The 26,799-nt window shown below is 38.6% G+C and overlaps 1 protein-coding gene across 2 annotated transcripts; it reads left to right on the top strand.

Moving 5' to 3' along the window:
• The first annotated feature begins 2,676 nt into the window (after positions 1–2,676).
• On the top strand, positions 2,677–26,799 carry PDCD6 (programmed cell death 6). Of its 2 annotated transcripts, none has more exons than XM_020985681.2 (6): positions 2,677–2,900; positions 4,945–5,006; positions 13,870–13,914; positions 15,687–15,839; positions 21,428–21,537; positions 26,207–26,799. In XM_020985681.2, the coding sequence occupies exons 1-6, from the start codon at positions 2,794–2,796 to the stop codon at positions 26,303–26,305; spliced, it is 576 nt and encodes a 191-aa protein (XP_020841340.1). In that variant the 5' UTR covers positions 2,677–2,793; the 3' UTR covers positions 26,306–26,799. The 2 variants fall into 2 exon arrangements, with proteins under 2 accessions (XP_020841340.1, XP_020841339.1); XM_020985680.2 differs by having other exon boundaries at positions 2,679–2,900; positions 15,687–15,845.

Below are 26,799 nucleotides of genomic sequence, written 5' to 3' on the forward strand. Positions count from 1 at the left end.
AGCTGAGCACTGTGGGAGCAACATAGTTTGATGAGCTAAATTGTGAAGATGACAAAGAGAAAGACTCAGAAGATTCACTCAAACACAACTCCTAATGATTAGAAACACCAATCCAATGATTGTGGTTCATTTTTAGCAAAATTGTCGGCAGCCTGAACGAAGTTATAAATGGCAAGCGGAGAGTGACTATAAAAACAGAAAGTATAGTTACTTACTTCACAATATAGGGAACACTGCTGCTCTTACAAGATACACCCATACACAATCAGCAGGCATTTATTAAGTGCTCACTAGGCACATGAGTGTTGCTTTCAAACCTAAAAGACAAACTTAGGGGCAGGTCCATTTGAAAAACTGCATGTTAGGTCCTCTTAAGTAAAAACAAAAAGAACAAAGAAATACCCACTTTTACATTTTGTTTAGTTCTTAAAATCACAGAATCCTACAGAGAGATCTTGAAGATCTTCTAGCTCATCCTCTGACACAATGCAGACTTTTTTCCTATATTAACTGTGCCACTTGGTAATCTTGTTTTTGGACTGGATTATAACTAGAAGCTAACCTAGACAGAAGAAGGGTTAGATTTTTTAAATTTCCCAAGAAGCCACTTTTGAACTAGGATGGTACAATGATGAGGTGATATCTGGCAAGAGAAAGGCATTACTAGGTAATGAAATCCCTACTTCCAGTAAAGAATAACTCTACCATCACTCCTCTTTTGGCGCTAATAGCATGAGTCAGCAAGTTATCTGGCAAAAAGAGCCCCAGGGAATTTTGGTTCAGTGACCCAAGGGTCAAAGCACCGGATTTGGAGTCTGAGGACCTGGATTTGAGTCCTGGATTTCCCCATTTAATTCTCTAATGTGACCTTGGCAACTAAGTCACTTGGGAAGGTCAGACTAGATGAGCACTCCAAGCTTTTCTCCAGCACGAAATTCTTTGACCCTATAAAAATGGGGGTTTCAAGAAGAGTCATTTCCATATTATTTTGGTCTGCATTTGTATGGCCATTAAGCACCCTCTTCTCCCCACACACACCCCTTAATTTTCACCTTTAATCTTTCAGAGGCTGCTAAAAAATTATCTTGCATGGTCACTATTAAGCATATCTGAAGTCTGAATTTGTTTTCCAAAATAAACAAATTTTTAAATTTGTTTTCTAATCTTTATAACTTTGTTTTTATATCATCTTTATATTCCAGGATAGTTTGCCCTTCCTCCCCTCTCTTGCAAGCTATGCCACAATAAAAGATTCATTAAAACTAGCCAACATATCAGTGACACTATATGCAGTATTCTACACCTGTCATCCTCCCATCTTTGAGAGTTTTCTCAACTCTTTCTCCAGAGCTGGGCTCTGAAGCATAGTTTAATAGGACATTTAGCAGAACCAGTCAGATGACTTGGAATTGCTGTGCAGTATGGTGAAATAAGAGATTATATTAAGATTGCACTTTCAGGTTTGCAATTTACATTCATCTAATTTGGTTCTACTTCTGCATTTTAGGGATGGGAACTAATTTCACTGAACAGGATATTCCCAGGGGAGGAAACTCCACCCACTAATGGCTGGTTGACTTCTCCCCAAGTTCCAGTCTTAGCTTCTGAGAGCTTTGAGAGGTCAAGCTTATTCAAGGTCACATATTCAGGAAGTGTCAAAGGCTTGACTTGAATCCACATTTAACTGGAAAACTCACTGCCTTTGCATTTTACCAAAGGGTAAAACTGGCTCCTGGGGTAAAAGATTCTTTAGACTTCTTAGTACAAGTTCGAGTTGGGTAGGAAGGTGGACAAGAATTTGCATACTGCTTCCTAGAAGTCAGAAAATAGTCTCTATGCCTAGGTTATTTGCCTGTAGATGTGTAACCCTGAGTAAGTCACTTTACCTGCGTTTCACGTTTCTCCCTCCTTACCAGATAGCCTGCCAGCCTGGGGATCAAAATAAATAGTCCCCCAGAAAAACATTTACTTATGGTAAACTCCATACTCTGCCATTCTGCAAGAGAGGATACAACCAACACCCACCGCCAGGTCTGGGGGCCACAGGAAGGGCCTCCCTGTCCACAGTGAATGAACACTTGGCCCTTGTCCTTCCTCAACCCTAAACTCCCTTTTCTATAAGCCTGGGATTTCTGAAAGTGGGGGCTTTGCTTAGCCGGAGGGTCAGATCAAGGTAAGGGCTGCCGGGCCTTAGAGATCATCTAAGAACCAGGGCTTCTTAGACCTTTTCCATTCCTGACCCTTCAGCGCTTCTTAAAACTGCGGGTCACAACCCCATATGGGGTCTTGACCACCCCCCTCCACCCCCTCCCCGCCTTCTGTAACAGGCCGGGAAACTGAGGCCCGGGGAGGGGGAAGGTCAAAGAAGAGCCGGAACTCGATGTTGGGGTACGAATCCCCAAGACTCGAAAAAAGCGGTCTTTCACAGAGCAAGACGCGCCCTGCCGCGCCCACCCGGGGCCAGGGAGCCCGAGGCCGCCTCCTTCTCCACCCCGCCGAGGCTCCCAAGGCCCGGTGCCTCCGAGGACCTCCTTCCCAGGGGCTGGGGCCGCCTTCCAAACCTAGCGCCCTTCCGTTGCCAGGCAACGCGGCCCCGCGAGGAGACTGGCGATGCTTGGTCATGTGACGCACCGCCCGCCCCTCTTCCCGGAGGTGGCTATTAGCCCGGAAGTGGCCTTCCTCTCTTCCGGCTCCTCCGCCCCCGTTCAAGAAAGCGGAAGTGGAGGAACCCCGCTGAGCCATTCTCTCCAGTTCGCGGTCCGCTGCTTGTCTTACCCTTGCTTCGGCCGGCCCATGGCCACCTACCACTACCGGACGGGCCCTGGGGGCGGCTCTGGCCCCGGGCCTGCCGCTGCCGCGTCCCTCCCGGACCAGAGTTTCCTGTGGAACGTCTTTCAGCGGTGAGGATGGCGCTGGCCCCTGCCCCGGGTCTCCCCTCTCCCCACGAGCTCCCGGGAGGGTCCGCCCCCAGCCACAGCCAGGGCTGGACGGAGAGGCGGCTGGGGCCGGGGGTCCTGCCTCGGCTCCCCCCCGTGTGCCGCAGCACCGCCTCTCTGCTCTGCTTCCCCGCCACCCGCCTCAGGGTCCTAGCGGGTGACCCTTGACTCAGCCCTCCTCCTATAAAGGGACGTCGTGTTACAGATGAGGAAACTGAGACCCAGCGGGGCGGGCACGCAGTTTGAGTGGCAGAGCTGGTATTCCAGCCCACCTCCGGGCTCCCCCGCCCCAGGCTAGGCTGCTCCAACCGGAGTCAGCAGGGATGGGAACCGGTGCCTCGTCCAAACTTCGCGTCCCTCCCATCATCCCCCAGAGCTCCCCCGCTTACACGTAACGCACGCAACACACGCGGCCTCACACTTGACATTCGAGAGCCCATCCAGTGCCCGTAGGCTGTAGTGTCCTAGATTAAGAGGTGGGAGGGGCCTTTGAGGCCACCTAATCCAACCCCCTCATTTTACAGGTGAGGATGCTGAGGCCCAGAGCAGTTAGAGCGATTTGCCCAAGGTCACTAATGGTGTACATTTTAATTCAGCTCCTCTAAACTCTTTCTAAGTTCAGCACCTTTGCCTCCAACTCAAGTATCGACTGTCCTGTGTGTCTATGATTTCAACCCCAGATCTTCAGATACAGTGGTGTTTCCAGATCGCTGGATTGTAGAGCTAGAATGCATTTTAGAGCTGACCCAGTTTGATAACCCTTAATTTGATAGAAGAGGAATCTAAAGCCCATAGAGGTCACAAAGGTAGTGTAAAAGGCAGAGTCAGGATGTACTTAGATCCTCTCACTTCAGATTTTTCCGCTGCACCAGGTCCTCTTCTGAGTTGTGTGTAACTTGGCTGAGAGTCATTGCAGAACCTGGAGAATGCTAAATTTAGAAGAAGAAAACCTTGCTTTTCTGTAATGATTAGAACTATATGCCTGAGATCTAGGGGAAAAAAATAGAGAAACAGCTTTGGTTGGTGGCTTTCATCATTTTTGTTTTCTTGGTGTAGGGAATACTTCCCCTTGTCTTCAGGGGAAATCTTCAGGGACTGGTTGTCGCTGAATGACTGCATATCTGAAAGTGAGGTTTTTTAAATTAGAGTTTGGAAAAGGAGATTGTGGTAGGTGTGATGTGGTCTATAAAGAAGCAGGTAGAAGGCCAGGAAAGGGTTTCAAAAGAACAAAGAAGGTCATCAGCCTGCAGATATAGGTAGAATAGAGGACAAAAGCCAGAAGTTAGGAGAAGTTTAAATCAGTGACATGACTCATTCCTAGACCTAGAATTGTGATTTGGGAAGTATAGTGACTAGAAACCAGCAAAAGAACTTCAAATACAGTTCTTTCTCTCTCTTTCTCTTCTCACTCTCTTTTTCTCTTTCTTTATTTAAAGACTGGGTCTCCCCATCCCACTCAAGCTGGAGTAAAGGGGCTATTTCCAAGATGATCCCAGGACTCATCCAGCGTGTGATCTTTGACCTTCCTTTCTTGCCTGGGCCTCTTGTTAGTGACACAATGTAGACACCTGATCTGCATAGTCCACTGCAGCTCAGAACTCCTGAATTTAAGAATCCGCTTCCTGGTAGCCGGGATTATAGGGCGCGTGCCACCACTTCTGAATGATTTTTTAATTTATTTACCTGTGTGTGTAGATATACAGATAAAGTTATATTTTTGCTTCTGAAGTAGCCAAAGAGATTGTGGTCTTCTTTTGAGAAATACATTAGCTAAGACCAGGACAGAGTGGAAAAGATGGGAGAAGGTAGTCTGATAAATAATTTGAAGTAGGAAAGCTAAATAAATTTTAGTGGGAATTGTGCTAGAATTGAAGCCTTGAATTTGTATTCTGAAGAAAAATAAACTTACATAACTTATGGGCTTAATTGTCTTTGGCAGTATAAAGCAGTTCTGTTATATTTCTTTAATTTTTAATCATCATTGTAACATATTTCATGTATTTCATAGGGTTGATAAAGACAGGAGTGGAGTAATATCTGACAATGAACTTCAACAAGCATTATCCAATGGTAAGTGTGACTTAGTAGTTAGTGAGATTTTTAAACTGCAAGCTTAATTTTTCCTTTGATTTGCCTTTTCCTTAGTTTTATTTTCCAAGTGCAAAGGAGTTGAGAAAACTAAAGTATATTGTGCACATAATTTTGGGATTGATTGGAATTGATGACAGTTTCTTGATTACTGTAATGGTCTCCATTTTGAGGTACTTCAGTTGTGTCATTTGTGTAATGGCTATAGGCATTGTCTTCCACTATTAGAGTGTTAGCTACTCAAGAACAGAAATTATCTTGTTTTTGTGTATTTTTCTTCATTGTTCAACACAGTGCTTGACATATAGTAAACACACTTAATAAATGCAGTTGTAGTCTGTTCATTTAGTTAAGTATTAGATGTATAAAAATTAGGAAGTATTTGGAAAAATTGTTAGTATATTTAAATATTAAGGGAAAAGTAAGGCATTTAACTGCAGAAACAAATCTTAGAGGCAGAAAGATTATTTAGGCCCTGATGTTTAGGGCTTCTTAGAGATTCTGATCAGGCCACAGAAGGAACCAATAGGATTCTCAAGTAAAATTGATATAGCAAGTTGTTGAAGGTTTTGGAGGGCATCCATGTGGCACATGTAAGGGAACTTGGTTGCTATGGAAACTGCTGAAGCTCCAGGGTTAAGTTGCTATAGAAATGATTGGAGATATCGGATGATACTGATATAGCACTTTACTATATAGTGGGTTCCTAATCAGGTACAGTCAGTCATTCTGGGGACTGTTATTAGTCTAGGATAAGAAGAATAAAACTACTGTTGGGGTTTCCATATGTGATTCATTCTTATAGGTCCAGTTTTGTCTTGTTTCCATTTATTTTCATATGAGGTTCCAGCTTCTTATTCTGAGCCTCTTCAAGGACAGTAGTTATTAATCAGGTAGCAGTTAGACCCCTAAGTAATAAGTCTAGTTGGAGAAATTTTATTTCACTAACTAACCAATCTCTTATGCATGCATTTCAACCCATTCATTATTATTATGGAAGCTTTTCAATTGAAGGTGTGCCAGTTGAGCTTTGATTCAGTTTGAAATTTAGAAAAGAGTTGAAAGACTGTTCTTCCCTTGATGAGAGGTGACTGACAACTTGTATTAACATAGTAGTTACAGTGGCGATCCTCATAACATTTTTATTTGTATTAAAGATAGAACTACCAGATGTATATGATTTTTTTCATTTAAAAAAATTAGTGATAGCCTTTTGTTTTTACATCACTTGTATTTCCAAATATTTTCTTCTTTCTCTTTCCAGAAAACCATTCCTTCTTGTAAAAAAATAGAAAAGAAAGCAGGGGGGAAACAGTTCACCAAAATTAACCAAAGTATTAGCCTAGTTTGGCAATATATTCAATATTACCCAGCCTTAGTCTTCTAACTCTGCAAAGGAGGTGGGGCAAGTATATTTTCTCTTTTCTTAAGGGCCAGTTATATATAGTCATATATAAATACATAGTACTATTTCATTCTTTTATTTTTTCTTTCCATATACTTTGTGTTTTCCCAGTTTTGCATACTTTACATCAGCACATATAAGTCTTTCCATGCTTCTCTTCATTCTTCATATTCATTATTAATCACAGCGCAATAATATTCCATCACATTCATGCACCACTGTTTGTTTAGCCATTCCCCAATTAATGGGCTTCTCCTTTGATTTCAGAGCAACTATGTGGTACATTAGATAGCTGTGTGGTCCTGGGCAAGTCACTTAACCCTATTTGCCTCAGTTTCCTCATCTGTAAAATGAGCTGGAGAAGAAAATGGCAAACTATTCTAGTATCTTTGCCAAGAAAACCCCAAATGAGGTCATGAAGAGTAAAACAACAAACACTTTGATTGCAATTCTTTGCTACTACATAAAATGCTGCTATAAATATTTTGGTGTATATTAGATCTTTTCTGTCTTTTACTTCCTGGAGTGTTATGAGTAGTGGGATCTTTGAATGAGAAGATATAGACATTTCAATTACTTTAACATAATTCTAAATTGTTTATCAGAATGAATGGTTAGACTAATTCATACATTTCCACAGTCCTTGCAACATGAATGAAAAAATTAAGGGGAAAAGTACTTATTTAGCACTTAGCATGTACCAGGCATTGTGTTACATACTTAGGAATACAAATACAAGCAGACAATACAGTCCCCACCCTCAAGGAACTTACATTGTAAGAGGGGAAGTTGAGCTAAAAGGAGGGGAAGGAAGAGTATAGGCAGGTGTCAAGGACATGGTCTAAAGGAATGACTGGGAAGAGCAAGGAAGTCCTAGTTCCAGGAAACATAGGACAGGAACTCATCAGAGTGCAGGGTCCAGGGGCAGAGTGGCTCAATGACTCTGGAGGGAGGGGGTTAACAAGGGTGGCCTGAGTGGAGATATAAGCAGGACAACTTGGTCTAGAAATGGCCTAAAAGAGACTTGGAGGTCCGATTGTAATTTTTGCCAAATTACTGGATACAGAGTTGTTTTGATTTACAAGTCTCTAGTGCTTTAGTGATCTGGAACAATCTTTCATATGGCTGTTATTTTGCAGTTTTTCTTTTGGAAACTGTTTGTTCATATCCTTTGACCATTTATTATTTGGGGAATTGGGTTTGGCCTTATACTTACATGTCAGTTCTTAGAAAATCAACTTGTGCATAACTTGTGCCTGCATAAGTTTTTTTTTCTTCTTCAGGACAGTTTCAAGTTAAAATTCTATCACAGATCCCCAGAACATTGCTGCTTATCAATTCTTCTTTTCTTTATTCCTTATAACCCACTTATCATTAATTCTGGTCCATTTTGCTTATAATGTAACTGATGTCAGTAGTTATGGAAAAAGTAAGTGATAATAAGGGTACAAAAAAATTGACATCTATACTTTGGAAATGATATTTAATGTTATTTAAAGTTCAAAGCAAAGGGGGATCATTTTTCACAATCATCTGATGGATGTTTGGTAAGATGGCAAACTAGCCCTGGTTCCTATGCACAATAGATCTAGACATTATGCAATCAATACCTATACAGAGGTAACGTTCCAAGGGACTTTTGTACTGAGAGACTTTTCCAGTATTTGTGATTATTTTGAGTTGATTAGTTGAGTTGATTAGTTCATTAGGTCTCAACTGATTTATATTTTCACAAGAATTGGTCTGTATTAGGACCATCAGAGCTTAAATCATATGAAGTTAGGCAACTTGAACCAACTGGTCCCATAGCCACAGTCAAATTCTGTTCTATTCTCATACTTCTTCCCACATCACATTCTCTTGTCTTCCATCTTTATATTAAGTATGATTGCAATCCTTACTACAGGTGCCCGTTGACCTAGGACCATACCAAAACCTATATTATTAGTACATTTCAATACAATTGACTTAGGTTGATTCCTTGTTGATTTCAGTGGAAACTTGTAGTTTTAAAAGTAGCATAACCCAGTTATGCTCACTCTCTGTTATTAAATGTGTGGGACTGTGTGTACTTCCCTGTTAAATCTGGTTACAGAGATCCTGAATAATTTATGTGAACTCATACTAATATACACTGGCCCTTTTATAAGACTTGTTTCCATAGAAAAGTTTACTAAAAATGACTGTGAGGAAAGATGAGGTCAGCCGGTATACAGAAAGACAAAAGAAGACTGTTCACTTGCTTTCCATTAAAAAGATTTATTATAAGCTATTTCAGGAGTTTAGGAATTTTTACTTAACCCTTTTGTATTTAACATTATGATAATGAGGGATTTAACATTAAGATGAGGGAAAAAATTATTCTTTTAAACTTTTTTTTTCTGATCATCCTATAGCTTTCCATAATAGTAAGTAAAACATGTAATTTTAGGGGGCATTTTGGTGATTTTCTGCCTTAATTTTTTAAAATTACTATTTAACTTTATTGATTACTTGTGAATGTGCCCATTGTGTTTTATGTTAAGAGTTGGTTTCTCCCCTTCAGGAGGTCCCATCATAAAAAGAAATGAATGAAAGCTGGGGCATATGTAGAACCTATTTCTCTCAATATATTCCTATATATTCTTGCATTCACTCCATCCAGCACACATAGTGACACCATTCGTCTGTTTCCTACATTATTGCTTGTAGTCCCCATGTTATGTAGTAGTAGTGTAAGGCCTACTTCTAAAGGCTAAATTGGAATGGAGGGAGATTCAGAGTTCATAAATTACCTGTTAATGAGAGCTTATTATCTTCTCCCATTTGAAGAGTCACAATGCCAACTTCCCCTTAATAATAGATGCAAAAAAAAAGGCTAGGATTTAGCTTAATTGCTAATGGAATTAGGCCTCTATGCTGGTCTGACTCTGGTGCCCTGTTGTGGAATTGTTCTCGGAGGCTCTGCCAGAAGATCATAAGCCCTGGCAAGATCTATGAAGTTGGAACAGCTTGCAATGTGGATCTGGCAGTATTTGTTTTCAAGGACCAGCCTAGCAGTGCTCAGAGAGGATCATCTGTAGGAGTTTGACTGGGCACTGTTCAACTGATAGAATTTTTTAGCCATAGTAATTTGTGACAATAAAGTATTGAGCTAAAGATGCAGAGAAAATTCATGATTTTAGAAACCTTTTTCTTTAGTCAATCTGTCTTGCCTCCTATAAAATGTAAGATAAGTAATTAGTATTCAAATCTGGAATCCCAACCATATAATGAGAAAATGCAACAAAGTCTGTATTGATTAGAGGCCTAGGGAGCTCAATTGAGCAATGTCTGTGGGGATTGCTTGGGGGAATAAGCATTAACATGCCAGATTCCTGATTTTGAATTAAGTTGTTTATGTGACTGAAGGGAAAAGAAGTAAGCAGCTAAATTAAAGGTAATGCCTTTGAGATTAGTTTCCATTTCTTGAAAGGAAAACACTCAAACTTGAAAACTGTAACCATATAGTCAGTAAAATGTGGGGAATTGTCATTTTTGCTGTAGTTGAGAGGCACATGATGACCAGCCAAGTTCCATTTAAAAAAAAAAGATGTTTATCTCATTCATTTCTGATTCTTAAAGGTATACTTTTAAATTCATTCATGTATCAATTCATGTACAGTTTAGATCAATAGAAGTACATAAAAATGAATAGTACCATTGAATACCATAATAACTTTGAAAGGGATCACCAGTAATCTTTTGCTTATGTCTGCATTCCACTTGAATATTTCTTTAAAATCCATTTATTGCAGTATAATGAAATCTTCAGCAATAAAAATAGAAATTTCTAGCATATGTGGATATTTATAAATATGTGGAAAATATTTAACACTTCCCAGTCGCCAAGGTTTTTCTCCTTTGAAAATGAAGCATACAACAAGGACTTATTTTAGGTAAGAATTAAAATAGTTTTTAAAAATCTAGTTTTAAAAAATAGGTAAACATTGACTAGCTGAAATTTTTCCTTTTTAAAATTTTTTTTCTTTTCCCAGTTACATGTAAAGGAAATTTTTTCAACTTTTTTTTAAATTTTGAAGCCAGATCACTCAAACTAAATTTAATAATGCTAGAAAGACCAGAAAGTAGAAAATTGCCAGTATTATTTTTAAGCTAATTTTTTTTCTCCATCAATGACAGTAAAGCTTCTAATTTGGACTAATATCACAGTATCTCGTGTACTGTATGAAGAAATAGAAATGGCACTAAAGAAAAAAGAGGCAGGAGGAACACCAGGACCAGACCAAGTATGAGTGTATCCAGAGGAGTTATATGCTGGAGGTAATAAAAAGTTTGAGTGCCATGAGAGAGTAGTTCTAATGATAGCTGAGAGGGAGGGTGCTAAACTCTTGGGAAAAGTCCTGGGTGCCGTTGCTTCTGGGGGGGAAAAAAGATGATGATGGCTAAAATGTCAGCAACTACTAACCCATATGCCTTCTTTCTGTCCCTCCAAAAATTTCATGAGAATTATCTTTACATGTATTGAGAGCATTCTTGATAAATAGAATAGGTAGGCTTTTATAGATAAGTCTACAGCAAACCATACCTTTACAGTCATATAGTCGACAGAGGTTGCAACATTGTACTGTGTTTGTTTTTGTTGACTGAAAAAAAAACAAAATTTGAACAAAATACCTCCTTAAAATGTGTTTCCAGCAAGATTTTTTTGTTGTTGTTAGGCAGTCGGGGTTAAGTGACTTGTCTAAGGTCAGATATTTTCTAAACCTATATTAAAATCACAAGATTCATTGAAAAATACTACAACATATACAACTTTGAGTGCCTGATTATTAATATCAAATGAGATTAAAAAACCAAAAACAAGGAACTATAGTGCCAAAGACATTTTGCCCCTGTAATAGAGGACATCCAGTGCAAAATACAAATAGAGTAGTGAATTGGTTAGAGAAATGCAAATTAAAACAACTCTGAGAAACCACCTCATACCTATCAAATTGGCTAATATGACAAAAAAGGAAAATGATGGCTGTTGGAGATGTGAGAAAGCTGGGACACTGGTATACTGTTGGTGGAGCTGTGAACTGATCCAACCATTCTGGAGAACAATTTGGAACCTGTGCCCAAAGGGCTATAAAAGTGCATATCCTTTAATCCAGCAATGCCACTGCTAAGTATATGTCCCAAAGACATCCAAAAAAGGGGAAAGGACCTATTTGTGCAAAAATATTTATAGTAACTCTTTTTATGGTAGCTTAGAATTAGAAATCAAAGGAATGCCCATCAATTGGGGAATGGCTAAACAAGCTGGTATATGATTGTAGTGGAATATTATTGTGCTATAAGAAATGACAAGCAGGATGATTTCAGAAAAACCTGCATAGTTACATGAACTGATGCAAAGTGAAGTGAACAGAACCAGGAGAACATTTTATACAGTAACAGCAATATTGTTTGATGAAGAACTGTGAGTGACTTAGCTGTTCTCAGCAATATAAATGATTCAAGACAATCCCAAAGGATTAATTAGGAAACATACTATTTGCCTCCAGACAAAGAACTGATACTGATTGAATACAATCTGAAGCATGCTGTTTTTCACTTTCTTTCATTCTTTTTCTTTTATTTAAGTCTTGTATAAAATGACTAATATGAAAATGTTTTGCATGATTGCACATATTTAACCTATATCTGATTACCCACCTTCGGGGGTGGGGGGGAAGGAAGGAAGGGAGGAATAAAATTTGGAACTCAACTTAAGAAAAAACAAATACTTAAAAATTGTTTAACATGTAATTGGTGGGTGGGGGTGGGTGTTTAAAAAAAATTTTTTTTAAATAAAAAGCTGGAAAAAAAAACCAGAGGAGTGAATGCCTTTACATGATAAAGGCCTTTGGGCTTTCCTGCTTGTGTTAATAATACCAAGTCCTGTGACAGTAAAGATTCTCCTGAATGAGAATGATCACTTAAAAGAAGTTGGCTGAGTTATCCACAGTGGAAAAGCCAAACAGATAAAACATGTTCATTGTTCAGATTACATTATCTGTGTGGCCAGACAGCCCATAAAGCTGGTCAGTCAGCACATAATCCTTGGACAGATCTTGTGAGACAATAAGCTGGGCCCAAAATTGAATTAGAAGAAAGAGGATGCCCTGAATTGTCTTGGAGAAATTATATAACGCTTTTAGTAACTGTTAAGTTTTTTTCCCCAAAACAAAAGCCCATCTTTTTAAACACTATTCTTCTGAAGGTGGCATATGGCTTAAAATCCTGAAACAGTTTAGTTTCCAAGGGATTAGAGTTGCAAGTCAAATAAAAAACAATAGATGCAGTGTGAGTGTAAAATAGGCTGTTAGGGTGTTACCAAAAATAAAAAAGAATTGTGTACTAGAAGTGGAGTAAAAAGAGATCACAGAAATGTCCTAGCAAAAATAGGTGTGTCAGTCAGTGAGAGCAGTGGATGAGATGAAGGAGGTTCTATGTCCTGTTGACTTTCAAGAGAATGAATAAGTCACCCCACCCCAAGCCCTGACATGTTGTGGGTGGTTCACAGGGAGACATGGGCAAGAGCTGAACAGAATGAGCAAGTATGGATAAATTGGGATTTATAACATTAGGTGGAATATCCACATAGACGCCATCACAGATTTATTTAAAAATAGATAACCCAGCCTAGCCAACTTCTTTGACCCTCAGCACAGCTTCTCTCAGCAGTTTAAAGGTGGAGACTGGGTAACAGAGGGGAAAAATACCTGCTGTCCCTAGAAGTAAGATATGAAGAGGGCTCACTTTTGAAGTTGATAGATGTTAATGAGTAAGGACCTTTTGATAGTAAATGGTTTTTTTGTTTGTTTTGGGGGGGATTAGGCAATGGGGTTAAGGTTACTTGCCCAGGGTCACACACAGCTAGTAAGTGTTATATGTCTGAGGCTGGATTTGAACTCGGGTCCTTGTGAATCCAGGGCTGGGGCTCTATCCACTGTACCACCTAGCTGCCCCTATAGTAAATGTTTTGCAGGCCAGTAATTTTGTTGAAAATTGGAAATCAAGATATAACAATCTTAGATGATTTTATCTCATATAACTTTCTACAACTGAGGAGTATGTGCAAATCAGATAATTTCCTGAAACAGTTTTAGATGGATTTGCCCATAAAAGTAATTGTAGGAATCTCTCCCCTCCTCTTTAAAAAATATTTTTGTTTCTGGTCAGTATAAAATACACAGGGACATAATTCACTCAAAAAACAGTGCTCGTGGTAAATGGTTAAGATCTTGAGAAGAAGATTGCATATTTTAACTTGGTAAGTTGTCCTGTCATCTTATTTTAGCTCAAAAGTTAATGAAGTCACTGTCTTAGATATTGTAAGTTGTAGATCTGAGTTGGCCAATATTCTACCTGTTTCCTGTAAAAATGATTTTTCATCATGTTTAGTCCAAATTGTTTTGTTTGTTGTTTTAGGCACATGGACTCCATTTAATCCTGTGACTGTCAGATCAATCATATGTAAGTAAAAACTATACCAGTTCAGCTGTCTGCCATGTCCCCAAGTCATCTTAGCATGTCTAAAACTGAGCTCATCTTTGCTCATCCATTTTTCCTGATGTCACTGTTTCTACTGACAGTAAGGAAAGGTAGACTTGACTCCTTCAACCGTCACACACACGCATACCCCAACCCAAATCTGGTGAATTGCCATGGTTATTTCCCACCTTCCTGCCCTTACATAGGCTGTTCCTCATCTGGAAGTACTCACCTTCACAGTCCCCTAAACAAATGCTATGGTTTGAATCCCCAGCTCCCTTTAAGAGTCCCCTTGTGTTACATCTTCAAGAGACCTTTCCTGATGCTTCTAGTTAAGATCTTTTCCCCCTTCAAAATTCATGTTTTATTTATTTGTGTATGTCCTGTATCTCTATTTGTGAATATACTGTATCTCCCACAAGTAGAAGAGGGCAGGAATGTTAAACAGTGCTGATTGATTGATTATTCTGTGCCTATTTATAATCATATCTTTTAATTTTTTTGTGTTGGATTTTTAGAGCTAAGAGGTACCCCAACTCTAAGAAATGTATTCACACACATCTCCACTCCTCCCCCATCCCCAATTTTACAAATCAGAAAAGTCTTATAGAAAGCAAATGACTTGACAGAGGTCACACAGAGTTAGTTACAAAGCCAGGACTAGAATCCAGGCATCCTGACTCACTGTCTGTTGTTTTTTTTTTCCCATTGTACCTAGAGGCACAAGTACATAGTTGTATGTGTAATTGTGACATCAGCAAAATTAGAAAGAACACTCGCTGAACTTTGAGTCAGAAAATCTGTGTTCAGCCGCTAGCTTTGCCACATTATAGATGGATGACCTCGGACCGATCAAAGAGCCTCTGTTTTCTCATCTGTAAAGTGGGGATAGAATTTGTTCTCTATCTACCTCACAGGATTATTGTGATTCCCCAACGAGAGAACATGACTAGGAGTGCTATATATAAAGACACTAGCTAGGATGGCAGTTATCTGTGTGGTCTTGGGCCATTTTATAATGCTGTGCATACGTAGAGACTGGAGATGAAGGTTTTTATATCTCTGTAGGATATCTGCAGAAGAAAGGCTTCCTTCTGACAGGAACTGTATCTTGGATTTGATTTTGACGGTATTAATCATGGGGACGTGAATATTGAGTCTGTCAGAAAGCATTTAATTAAGTACCTACTATGTTCTGGGCACTGTGCTAAGGGGTGAGAATGAAAAGAAAGGCAAAAGATAATCTGCCCTCAAGTTGATCCTCCAAGGGGTTGTGGAAGTAGTATTGTGTATCCTGACACATGTATGTTCATTCACTCCTTTTTTCTTAATGGTTAAGCATACATATTTATAACACACAATTTTTCTTCTATGTAGAGTTAACTAGCCTATCCAGGAATCGAGCACATAATCTCAACCTCTCAAGTACCATGTTCTTCTGCTAGCAGAACAAAGATGTGGTCACCTCAGTGCATCTCTCTCTCTCTCTCTCTCTCTCTCTCTCTCTCTCTCTCTCTCTCTCTTCTCTCTCTCTCTCTGTGTCTCTCTCTCTCTGTCTCTCTCTCTCTCTCTCTCTCTCTCTCTCTCTCTCTCTCTGAAAGATTGGTCTTAGAAGACTGAAATTGTTGGTAATCATGAACTTCCCTTTTAGACTGACCTTAACATAACCTAACTGAATCTGTTGCAGTATGAACATGTTCTGGTATGATATTTGTTAACATATTGTTGTTGTGGCTTTTTCCCTTTTGGTTTAGCGATGTTTGACCGAGAAAACAAAGCAGGAGTGAACTTTAGTGAATTCACTGGAGTTTGGAAGTATATCACAGATTGGCAGAATGTCTTCCGGACATATGACAGAGACAACTCTGGAATGATTGACAAAAATGAACTAAAGCTAGCGTTATCAGGTTTTGGTAATTCATTTACTCTTATTGTATGGCATATTTCATTTTGGAACCTACTAGCATTTTTTTTGGTTGACTTTGGGGCTTTAGTTTCAAATTCATTTAAAATTTTTGTTTATTTACATTCCAGACATTATCTTGAGATGAGACATAAGTTACTGTGATACAGTTTTGTCCAAAATGAGATAAGGGCTATACAAAGTTTTCGTTTGTTGTGAAGTTGAGTGATTAAGTGAAATTGAGAATGGTGGCTTTGTAAACAATTTGAAATAAAGGAATGAAAAGAAAACTGTAGACAACCAATCTGAGGTTGAATTGGAATCTAGTTTTGTGATGTCATTTAAAATATATACTAGAAAACTAACTAGGTAAAACTTTTCTGAATTATCAGGGCTTGCTTTTTAGTAAATAAAATTATTTTTAAAAATAAGAAGTAAAGAACTTTTGTTCTTTCCCATTCTCAAGAATATCTCGCACATACATACATACATACATGCATACAAACAAATATACATGTGTGTATTTGTGTATATATGTATGTCAACCTTGCGTGTCTTAAAAGAATTTTGGTTTTGAATTGCTCTGAGAAAAATACTTATATAGTACCTTTCCTGGATGATTCAAAGTGCTTTATAAGCTTTAAGCAGTTTCATACATCTGTGAGTTAGCTAGAGAGGAGATGGAGTTTTTTGGATGAAGAAACTAAGGTGTTAAATGACTTGCCCGAAGTTTTTTAGTGGTGATACTAGCAAGATAGCATATCTCAGTTTGTTTTTAGTGTTTTTTAAATTTAAAAAATTTACAAGGAGCAATTTGTAATCTAATGTGCAGTTCATCACGCTCTATGTTAGGAAAATATTTATAGTTTAAAAGTGTCTCATGAGTTTAAGTAAAATTAAATATTCAAGCTGCTGGGTATTAAATGTAGATATGCAACATTGGTATTTATTCGTTTATACAAAACAGAAATGGATAGAGGTTGGGTTGAGAAGGCTAAACTGGCCTGGTGCATGCCTGTCTCAGTTGGAGAGAGGGGCACTTTTCATCTCGTTCTGGGGGACTCAGCCACAGAATCTCCACATGAGAATCAGGGGCCTTAAAATGGAGCTAGATTTGTCTGGTGGGGACTAGAAAAGAAAGAGAACACATGGAACTACTTGGTCAGCTGGGCTGCAGGAGCCAACTAAAACAGAAGACAGGTATTTTGAATGCAGAGTCTTTGAGGGCATGTCTTATCGCTATCCCCCCACACTTAGCATGGCGCCTTAAATGTAGTAAGCTTTTGATCAGTGGCCTTTTGAGTCAACTTAAATTAGTCTAGGGAATGGAAAGGACTGGAGCCCTTAGGGACAGTGTCCTCCTGGTAGCCTTAGCCTGGCAAGAGCTTTAGCAGAAAGCAGCGATAACTCATTCCCATGCTGGTCAAGAGAAGTGAGCAGAAGGAACTGGGTTTGTGACGAGCATACTGCTAGAGAACTTGAGGCTCTGAGAAAGATCGGGGAGAAAAGTGCTAGACCAGCAGTCCTTAATGTAAGCATTATTTGAGAGGCAGACTAAAGTCTTACCTGAATGATTAATGTACCACGTCAGTTATCTTTGCCCATCCCTCTGGCTACACTGAAATGTTTACCTGCATAGGTATAGGTGACTAACCAGGGAGAGTATAGTTGTTAAGTTAGAATTCTCCTGGTCACCAGATTGCAGGTAGGCCTGTGGGAATCTTAGAAGTGAATTCACTGAAACCTGAATTCTTGTGTACTTTTTTGCTTTAAAGAGAAAATTCTTGTTTGAACCTTTATTTTTGGCTATTCTAAGTCTGTTCTTCTCATTTCCTATTCCTTCCCCCTAAATATAGAAAGTGTTTTTAGAAACTAAGAAATTTCAATAATCTCCCCATTTTTTGAGAGTTCCTATTTGTTTTACCTTTCACACTTGAATTCTTTAAAAGCTATTTGATTTTTTGTAATTAGAAGGAAATGGAAATTCTAGCTTAGTTATAAGCATCTTTAACTTTGGTTCCTAAGAAAAATTATTTTCTCTGTCCATAAATAAAGAAAACTGCTTATTAGAAGACATATTTGATTTTATTATAGCAAGAAACCTAAATTAAATAAGGATTAGTCGACAAGCATTTATTAAACACCTACTGTGTGCCAGGCATCATGCTTAAGTGCTAAGTATACAAAGAAAGGCAGAATCAGTTGTAGCTCTCCAGGAGCTCCTTTTATATTTTCTATTTTATACCTGTCTTGACAATAATATCTTCCATTTATGTAGTGTTCTAAAGTTTGCAGAGTGCTTTCCCCATAATGACCCTTTCAGGTAGAGAATACAAATTTCAAGCTAAGGGGGCTCCAACTTCACCTCCAGCCTCCCCCCCCTTCCCCCTTCCCCACCCTCCCTCCTTTCCTTCCTCTCTACCTTTCTCTCTCTCTCTCTCTCTCTCTCTCTCTCTCTCTCTCTCTCTCTCTCTCTCTCTCTCTCTCTCTCTCTCTCTCTGTCTCTCTGTCTCTCTCCCCCCCCCCCTTCCCTTCCCTCTGTCCACATAGGGTATCATACCCTTACCTACAGGTGCTGTGCCCAAAGGAATGTAAATTTTGATCTCTGAAACCTTGCAAGATGTCTTGGGGTTTATGGGCTACATTTCTTTCTTAAGGACCATGCCTTAAAACCAAATTACTCTGACTGTCATTGATTGGCCAACAGTACGTCCCAGGCCAAGCCACACTTGGTCACTGTTTGGGCCCTGATTAGCTCATACTGAATGTAAATTACAGTTGTTTCTGTTTTGGCGAGAAACCCAGAGCTGAAGGTCTTCCTCTCTCAGGTTGATTTTTTTTCCCCACTAGGTAAAAGAGGCCATTCTTGGTGTCATTTCTTACCTAGGCTTAATCACTGATTAGGCATTGCTTCAGTCAAACTGAAACCTGTGAAAGACCTTGTCCAAGGCCAAGGTCTCCCAGTGCATCCAGGGTCCTCTCCAGCGCTGATCTCTATCTGGCCTTTAGACCCAGATCGTTCTGGAGAAGAAAGTGAGGTTGGTGACTTTGCACAGCCCTCCCTCACCTAAATCTAATTCACTTGTATGTCATGGCATCACCTCCCCGATGTCATGGTCGTCTTCGAGAATGAAAGACAAACCACAACCCCTACTGTAGGTCAAGGGAAGTGATTTTAGTACATATCCAGCACTCAAATAAATGCAACAAGGCTGATCTGGCTGATTTCATGATGGAAGTCTCAAAGTGCAGATTTTTTCCCCTTTCTATCATCAGTTATTACATAACTACATTCTGTGCATTTCCTCAGTAGCTTATGTTTTGTCTTCCTAGTTCATTTTCCCAACTTCGAGTTTGAAAAGAATCTTTCTGTTTCTCAGTTATTCATACTGGAAGAAGAGTAAAGTGGGAACAGTCATAGATACCTGAATAGGAATGAGCTGAAGTACTCCCATGCCTCTTTCTTTTCCTTGTCCAGGGTAAAGTTTAAATACATAGATACATGGGTAATGGGAGAGATACTTACAACATAGGATAAGGAAAAGTTTCTTGTAGGATGCTGGCCTTGAAGTAAGCATTGAAGGAATTTGGGAATTCTAAGAGGTGAAGATGAGAAGTACATTACATGCATGGGAGATAGCCTGGTTAAAGGCTTGGAGGCAAGACATAGACTGTTGTGTATGAGGAACAGAAGATAGAGGCCAGTCTTACTAGAATGTAATTGTTAAGGGGAATAATTTGAAATCAGTTTAGAAAGATAAGTGGGAGCCACATGGTAAAGAACTTTATGTACCAGAGTTTTTCTTTTATCTAGAGTTGCTAAGGAGCTATAGGAGCTTGAGCATAGGGATGACATGGTCAGGGCTCTACTTTAGCTATATGATTTGGCATCTGTAGATGGAGGGGGATCTTAATTTCTCCAAGTAAGCAAGTAGTACAACATGGCTTACTACAATCACCTACTGCCTAAGTAGGAAATGTGGAGGACAATAAGTATGGTGAGGCTGATCTCTCTGATTTCTGGATGAACATGAGGTTCATTCTCCTGCTTGTTTATGTGCCTTATTTTTTTGTATTTGTGTTCTGATTTTGAAAGCACAGCGTTAGCATTTCTAGCTACCTCATGGAGAAATAGGCAAGCTTCAAGATAGTTGTCAGTCAACAGATGTTCATTGAATTCACATTATGTACAAGGCAGTAGGCTGAACCTGCTCTAGGAAATAGTAAAGTGCTTTGAGTTCCTGTGGAGGTATTATATAAATATTTTTCTTTGCATGTTTAATACTTTATCAGTGACATGATTAAGCTAACCATATAGGTAATTAACTGTGAAATTCACTCAGACAATAGGTATAACTTATCCTTGCAAAGATTCCAACGAACCTGAAAATCAAATGCAAATATTTTGGCATCTGGAGCTTGTCTTCTGAATAAGTAAGAGTACAACGGTAATGTACATAGTGGAAATAAAAGTTTAAAAAAAGGGAAAAATAGGTAAGATGCTTTTTCTCTCTTAAAGATACAGCTCTCAGGCCCTTATCCAAGGTATGGCTAACAAGTATACTCATCCTTGACTGTTTTGAGAGCTGATTTTCTAATATCAGAAGATATATTCAGTGCATTCTAGCTTACATTCTAGCCTTCAGCCATAGCTGTGACTGGTAGCTCTTGTCAAACCATAATTTTAAAAATCAGCAACAAAATCAGTGTTCCTCAATTTTTTGTTTGTCCCTGACAAATGTTGGAAGTATATGGGGCATTCTGGTTAGGCTTTCTTCTATCAAAACTTTATTAATTTTAATTTATCTTTCCTTTTTGGGGGGAGGGATTCAGTTGCGTCAACCAGATTCTTTAAAAAATTTTTACTTCGTATTTGGTTTGGGCTTCATAAATTTTCAAGCCCATCTTTAGAGTCATAATCATACTAGGACAACCCTTGATTTGATAGCTATTTAAATTATTTAAGCATCTTCGTCTGGAGGCTCATCAGTATTTTTTTGGTGTGTGTATGTTAAATAGAAGCTATTTTTTTCTTTTCTTTTTTTAATCTACGATAGCACCATCTAGTGCCGTGGATGAGTAAATCGACATCAGTAGTTGGAGTAAAGTTATTCCCCATTGGCTTTCTGCAGAGAATAATTAATTCATTTTTCTCTCTACTCTGGGAGGATTTTTTTAATCACTAACTTTTCCAGAATTTGAATTTGTGTCAAAGAATTACAGACTGAAAAATAAGAGAAATAGCTTCAAAACCTCAGAGTTTGTAATTGCCATTCCAATGATATCACAGGTTGATGATTTCGTTCATTAGTTCACCTTTCTGCCCCCAGGCCCTATTCTAATGGTCACATGTATAAACACAAAAACAGTTTTATCCTCCACCCAACTCAGTAAAACTTGTTTCTTTTTATTTGTTCAAAGTTGGGTATGGAGATTGATTTGGTTATGGGGGTTTTTTGGTTTGGGAGGTGTTCTTTTTTTCCTTTAGAGATTTTTTTTTACTTGTAGAAAATTAGTGATTTTAGAAAAGATTAACATATGTAATTTAAACTTTTCCTGGTACTCTGTTTATTTTATTTTCTCTTCTTTAAGGTTATCGGTTATCTGACCAATTTCATGATATCCTTATCAGAAAATTTGACAGACAAGGAAGAGGACAGATTGCTTTTGATGATTTCATTCAAGGCTGCATTGTTTTACAGGTAATTAAGGAGAAACTTTACACGTATATATACATAATGCATGCTATCATACATACACAGATGAATTGTAGTTACATTCATAGAAGTGTTAAATGCATAAGTGAAGAAAAGTAAAAAAGCATTAGTGAATTTTTATGCAATTTATTTGTAAAATATTTTATTGATTACTTAGTATTGACTGTAAAGTATTAAGACTTTGCCACTAAGGCTGGCATTGTTAACTTTTTGTGTATCTAACTCCTGTGGCAATCTGTTAACGCCTATGGACCTCTTCTTAGAATGTATTTTGTTTGTCATTCTTGATTGAAGGAAATACTAAATTTCATTTAGAGGTTAGTGAAAATAAAGATGGGTTTTTTTTTCCCATCCCAGGTTCATAGGCCTCTTGAAATCTATTGTGGACCACTTGAGAGTCCATGGACCCCAGCTTAAAACCCCTACATTAAGGTGAAACGGTTTTAACTTCCCTCATATACTAGATTCTGGTTTGGGAGACACCCAGAAGTTGGGAATTCATTACTTAGAACTTCCTTAGATGACATACACTGCATATGCACTGAATTATTCTTCAATATGACCTCATTGTTTGGTTTTCTTCAGATTCCCTGGCTTATATTTTAGAGTTTCTGATAGACATTTCCCCTTTTAAAAAATTATATAGCAGTTTTCAGAATACTTGGAAATGCTCAGTATGGTATAATGGAAAAAACCCTGAATTAAGAATCCCTTTCATAACATCTGTGATCATGAGCCATTCTTGGCCTTAGTTTCTTCATCTCTAAAGTAAAAGAATTAGATTCGTTAATCTTTGGACTAAAATAATCTCCAAGGTTCCTTCCTTCTCAGAAACTCTTTAAGTTGGAGCCAGATTTTGAAGAGCATTGGATGCCAGGCTTAAGAGTTTGTATTTTATCCTAAAGAAACTAAGGAGTTTTTAAAGGATGGGGGGGGGGCAGTGTTTTGTTTTGTTTTGCTTTTTTTGGTCAGACAGTCGGGGTTAAGTGACTTGCCCAGGGTCACACAGCCAATAAGTGTCAGGTGTCTGAGGCCAGATTTGAACTCAGGTCCTCCTGACTGCAAGGCCAGAGCTCTATTCACTGAGCCACCTACCTGCCCCTTTAAAAGGATTTTTGAGAAAGAAAATGACATAAATATGATGGCATGGTATTGAGTAGATTGAAGTGGGGAAATTAGAAAGCTGTCGAAATAATCCAGGCATAAGATAAGGACATGAACCCTGTGTTTCTGTCAGACCAATGTTTCTGCCTCCTATACTTTCACCTAGCCAAGACATTATTCATCCTGTCCTGAAGTGTTCCCTGGCAGAAGGAAATAAGGGAGGGGGGGAGGGGGAAGCCCCAGAAGCTTCTTTTCCCCAAAGGACTTTGACATGTTATTTCCTAAGCCATTGTTAGTTCTTGGAAACAAATAACAAAACCCAAATGAAGGTGATTACTATGAGACTATAGAGTCTAGGGTAGATAACATAATGAGCTTCTTCCCTCAGGAATTGAAATGTAGAGGGAGAATGAGGACAGAGAAATGTGGGATTTGTTAGAATGAAATGTCAGTGTAATTCTGTGAGAATTGATATTGATAGGTTCAGAGACTATCAATAATGAAAGAAATGTGCATTGAAGACTTGAAACCGTACTGGGATACTTGAAATTTAGGAAAGAAATGTAGGGATAAGACCAGTCTTGGGATTTGAGCTTCAATGGAAATAGTTCATGGAAGATGGAACTTCTCTGTAACTTATTGAGCATCGTTCGACTTCTTTGTGAAGTATTCAGTTCTACACATTATTTTTTAAAATAAAGACATACAGACTAACGCAGGCTACTATAGTGCTTGTCTCGTCGTGAGATCAAGTTACAAACCAATACACCATGAGGTTTTTTAAATGTATTTCTCAGTGTTAGTTGCATATTCCCATCTGAAATTGTGGGTTATTAAAATGGAAAATTTCTAGAATTGGCTAAAAAACTGTATGTGTGTGTGTGTGTGTGTGTGTGTGTGTGTGGACAATTGTAGGAGTGAGCATATACATATGTGAACACATATATATGTGTACATACACTTGATTTTCATCATTTGCTGTGGTTAATGCTCCATAAAGTCACTACAGACACTGAATTATCCAATACTGAACCATTGCTCCCAGGGGAAATACTGGGTTAGGTTCCTGTAAGCCTCAGGTTACACTGTGTTTGCTAGCACTCTCTGGCATGGCCTCATGTACAGATCAGTGAATTTCCTCTTTCTTTTTCTGGATGTACTGCTGGTTCATTGTTGGTTCATTAACACGGAACTCAACGTCACTATAACTCACACCTGCTCAAAGCTTATCTAGCACACGGATTTCTTTGTAAGACACATCAGAGCCTTCTTGTGGTTAGGAATACCAGACAGCACTAAAGCACTACTCTTGGGGGCCATTTTGTACGACAAAATCACCAGCAATAAGGACAAAAATGCAAAAAACATGGCACTAAGACCACAGAAAGACCACTTGTTTACAGTACAAGAGTTGAATCGAGAAGACAAAACATCAGACTTATTTGACCTCGGCTGGGCAACTCTCTTCAGCATGTCCATGAATAAAGGAAAGTGCTACAAGTATTGATTTTGGGGTTACAAATAGATTTTAGCATGTGGACTAATTTGCAAGTGCAGAATCCATGAAAAATGAAAATCTGGTTGTATATCCAACTATGTTATTAAATGAGATGTTTGTAAAGCTTAGCACAGTGCCTGGCACAGAGTTGGTGCTCAATAAATGCTCATTACCTATCTCCCCTCCATACTAAAGGTTAACACATAAGTGAGGGGTATATACTCTAAAAAATAACCTGTGTTATTCTCTTTGTTGTCACCGGTGTCTTGTGGAATCAGATTTTTTTTAACTTTTTCTTTGTCTCCCAAATGAAAGGGATCTGACCTCTGCCTGTTTTCTGCATTGTAAGGTTCTTCTAATGTTGAATTATTGTTTCTTGAATGTGTTTTGTGAGATGTGCTATGAAGTGTCTTAGCAAAAAAAGTTGAATTATAAAAAATGAGGTAATGTATTGTACTCTTAAGCCCCTCTGAGCACTTGACTGGAAATCATGTGATAGAAGACCAGTATCCTTGGGCAGCTTATCTACTCATTTCTCACCTGTAAAAATAAATTACAGATGTTCCTGAATGAAGATGATTCTGACCACTTAGAAACTGTGATACTCTACCAATCTGGGATCCCATGAGGGATTCCTGAAGCCGCTTGTATCTTCTATGTTGGATTCAGGGCATGTTAACTTAGCTAAACTTCCCTGACTCCAAAGTATAGTCCTGGCCACCAGTTCATCTAGAAACTGACTGATCTTTTTCTGGAAGAATCTGCAAGGGCTGTGAGTATTTTGGAGCCTGCAGGAAAATACAATCAGTTGAGGATAATATCACGTGAATTTTTTTTGGCAGGAAGAGATGGGAATGTGCCCTTTTTGTTGAGAAATAGCAAACACACCACTCATCTTTCACAATTAAAAACATGCATGCAAAGCTTTAGTTAATTAACCTAACAAACTCATATTATGGGGGGAAAAGAAGCCCATAAACAGAGGCAGATTTTTGTGACCTAATAGGATATCATTCCTGTAGTCTGTTGTTTCTTTACTGCCTGTAGTGGATCTGTTATCTAATTTGGGCACTCCCGCCGCTGATGACGAGCTTATGAAGATTGCAGCTCATCTATACCTTCTCATCCATGTTCTTTGTCCATAGACAACACCAGACAAAAGAGGCCTTCCTCTAGTTCCTTCAGTATTTTGCTACCCAGAAAATCCATCTCCTTTACCATGTCCATGATGATATATGTTTCACGTCAGCAGTTCAAAAACTTTTTGGTGTTAGGACCTCTTTACTCCTTTAAATATTATTAAGGATTCCCACACTTCCCCTTACCCTAAAGAGCTTTTGTTCATCCATCCATGTTTACTGTATTAGAATTTAAAACATCTTACTATGTGAAAATAGTTTTGACCTTGGGGACCCTGAACCACGCTTTAAGAGCTGCTGCCATATGTTACTGATTGCACAGTCATCCTCTTTGGTAGTCAGTACACTTAGCCAAGCCATGCTAGGTGTGTTTCCATGTCCTTTTGAGTCTCTTACAGTTATGATTCTTCTGAAACCCTTGTTTCATAATTCACGGGTATATACTCTCATTATATAGTATCGTTACAGTGGACATAAATGAGAATATTTTACTTCCTAAAGGTCAGAGATTTCTTGACCCTAGGTTAGAGGATCTCTGATTAGATGGACTGATTTCCAAACCCTTCATGGGTTCCAATTTACTTAAGGCCTGAATGGATTCAGGTCACAGTAGCAGTAGCAGCTGCTTAGGCCCATAGTAAGTGTTTAATACTTTTCTGTTCTTCTAGTGCATTATGGGTACATTAACATATTTGATTTTCATAACCTGGTGAGGCAAGTAATGCAAGTATTCATTTTAATTTCCTACTAAAGAAACTAAGACTTAAATTGAGAAATGCCTAAGCAAGCAGCGTAGCCACTTCTTTGAACTGGGGTCTTCTGATGCTCAAGCCCAGTGCTCTTTACACTGTGCCCAAATCTCCTCAATTGTGTTAGTAAATACCAGAATCTTGTGATCTGTTTTCTCTTTCAGAGGTTGACAGATATATTCCGGCGCTATGATACCGATCAGGATGGCTGGATTCAAGTGTCTTATGAACAGTATCTTTCCATGGTCTTCAGTATTGTATAACACTCACCTTTGGAGGTTATCGATGGGACTTACGGAAAAAGAAAGACTGGAAATGCCAAATCCCTTATCTCATCACGTCATGAAAAAAGAACGCTGATGCAGCTCAAGATTGTCTTCCTCCCAAATTTTATACAATTGATATGTTTATGTTTCAAAATCCTAACTCTGTATATATGTGAAAAGGCTAATTAATATTATACCCTAGTAACTATAGCCATATAGCTCTCCATATGCAAAAATGAATTTAGTTTGTGGTTATTTGTGCCATGAAGTAGAATATGTGTAACTTTGCTTCAGGTATCCTGCATGAAAAATGCATCATATCTTTTGTAGATGTCTCTATTCCTCTTGTCAGAATGCTTCTACTAATTAATCAGAATTTTAAATAGTATGGAACTTGCACATAAGGCTTTTCATGTGCCTTACTTTTTTTTAAAGGAATTTATTGTATCCATTTTAATATGTAATGTAAGCAATAAAGGAAATGTTACAGA

This window comes from Phascolarctos cinereus, unplaced genomic scaffold (genome assembly GCF_003287225.1).
Source record: "Phascolarctos cinereus isolate Bilbo 61053 unplaced genomic scaffold, phaCin_HiC Scaffold_4;HRSCAF=312, whole genome shotgun sequence".
Taxonomy (NCBI): domain Eukaryota; kingdom Metazoa; phylum Chordata; class Mammalia; order Diprotodontia; family Phascolarctidae; genus Phascolarctos; species Phascolarctos cinereus.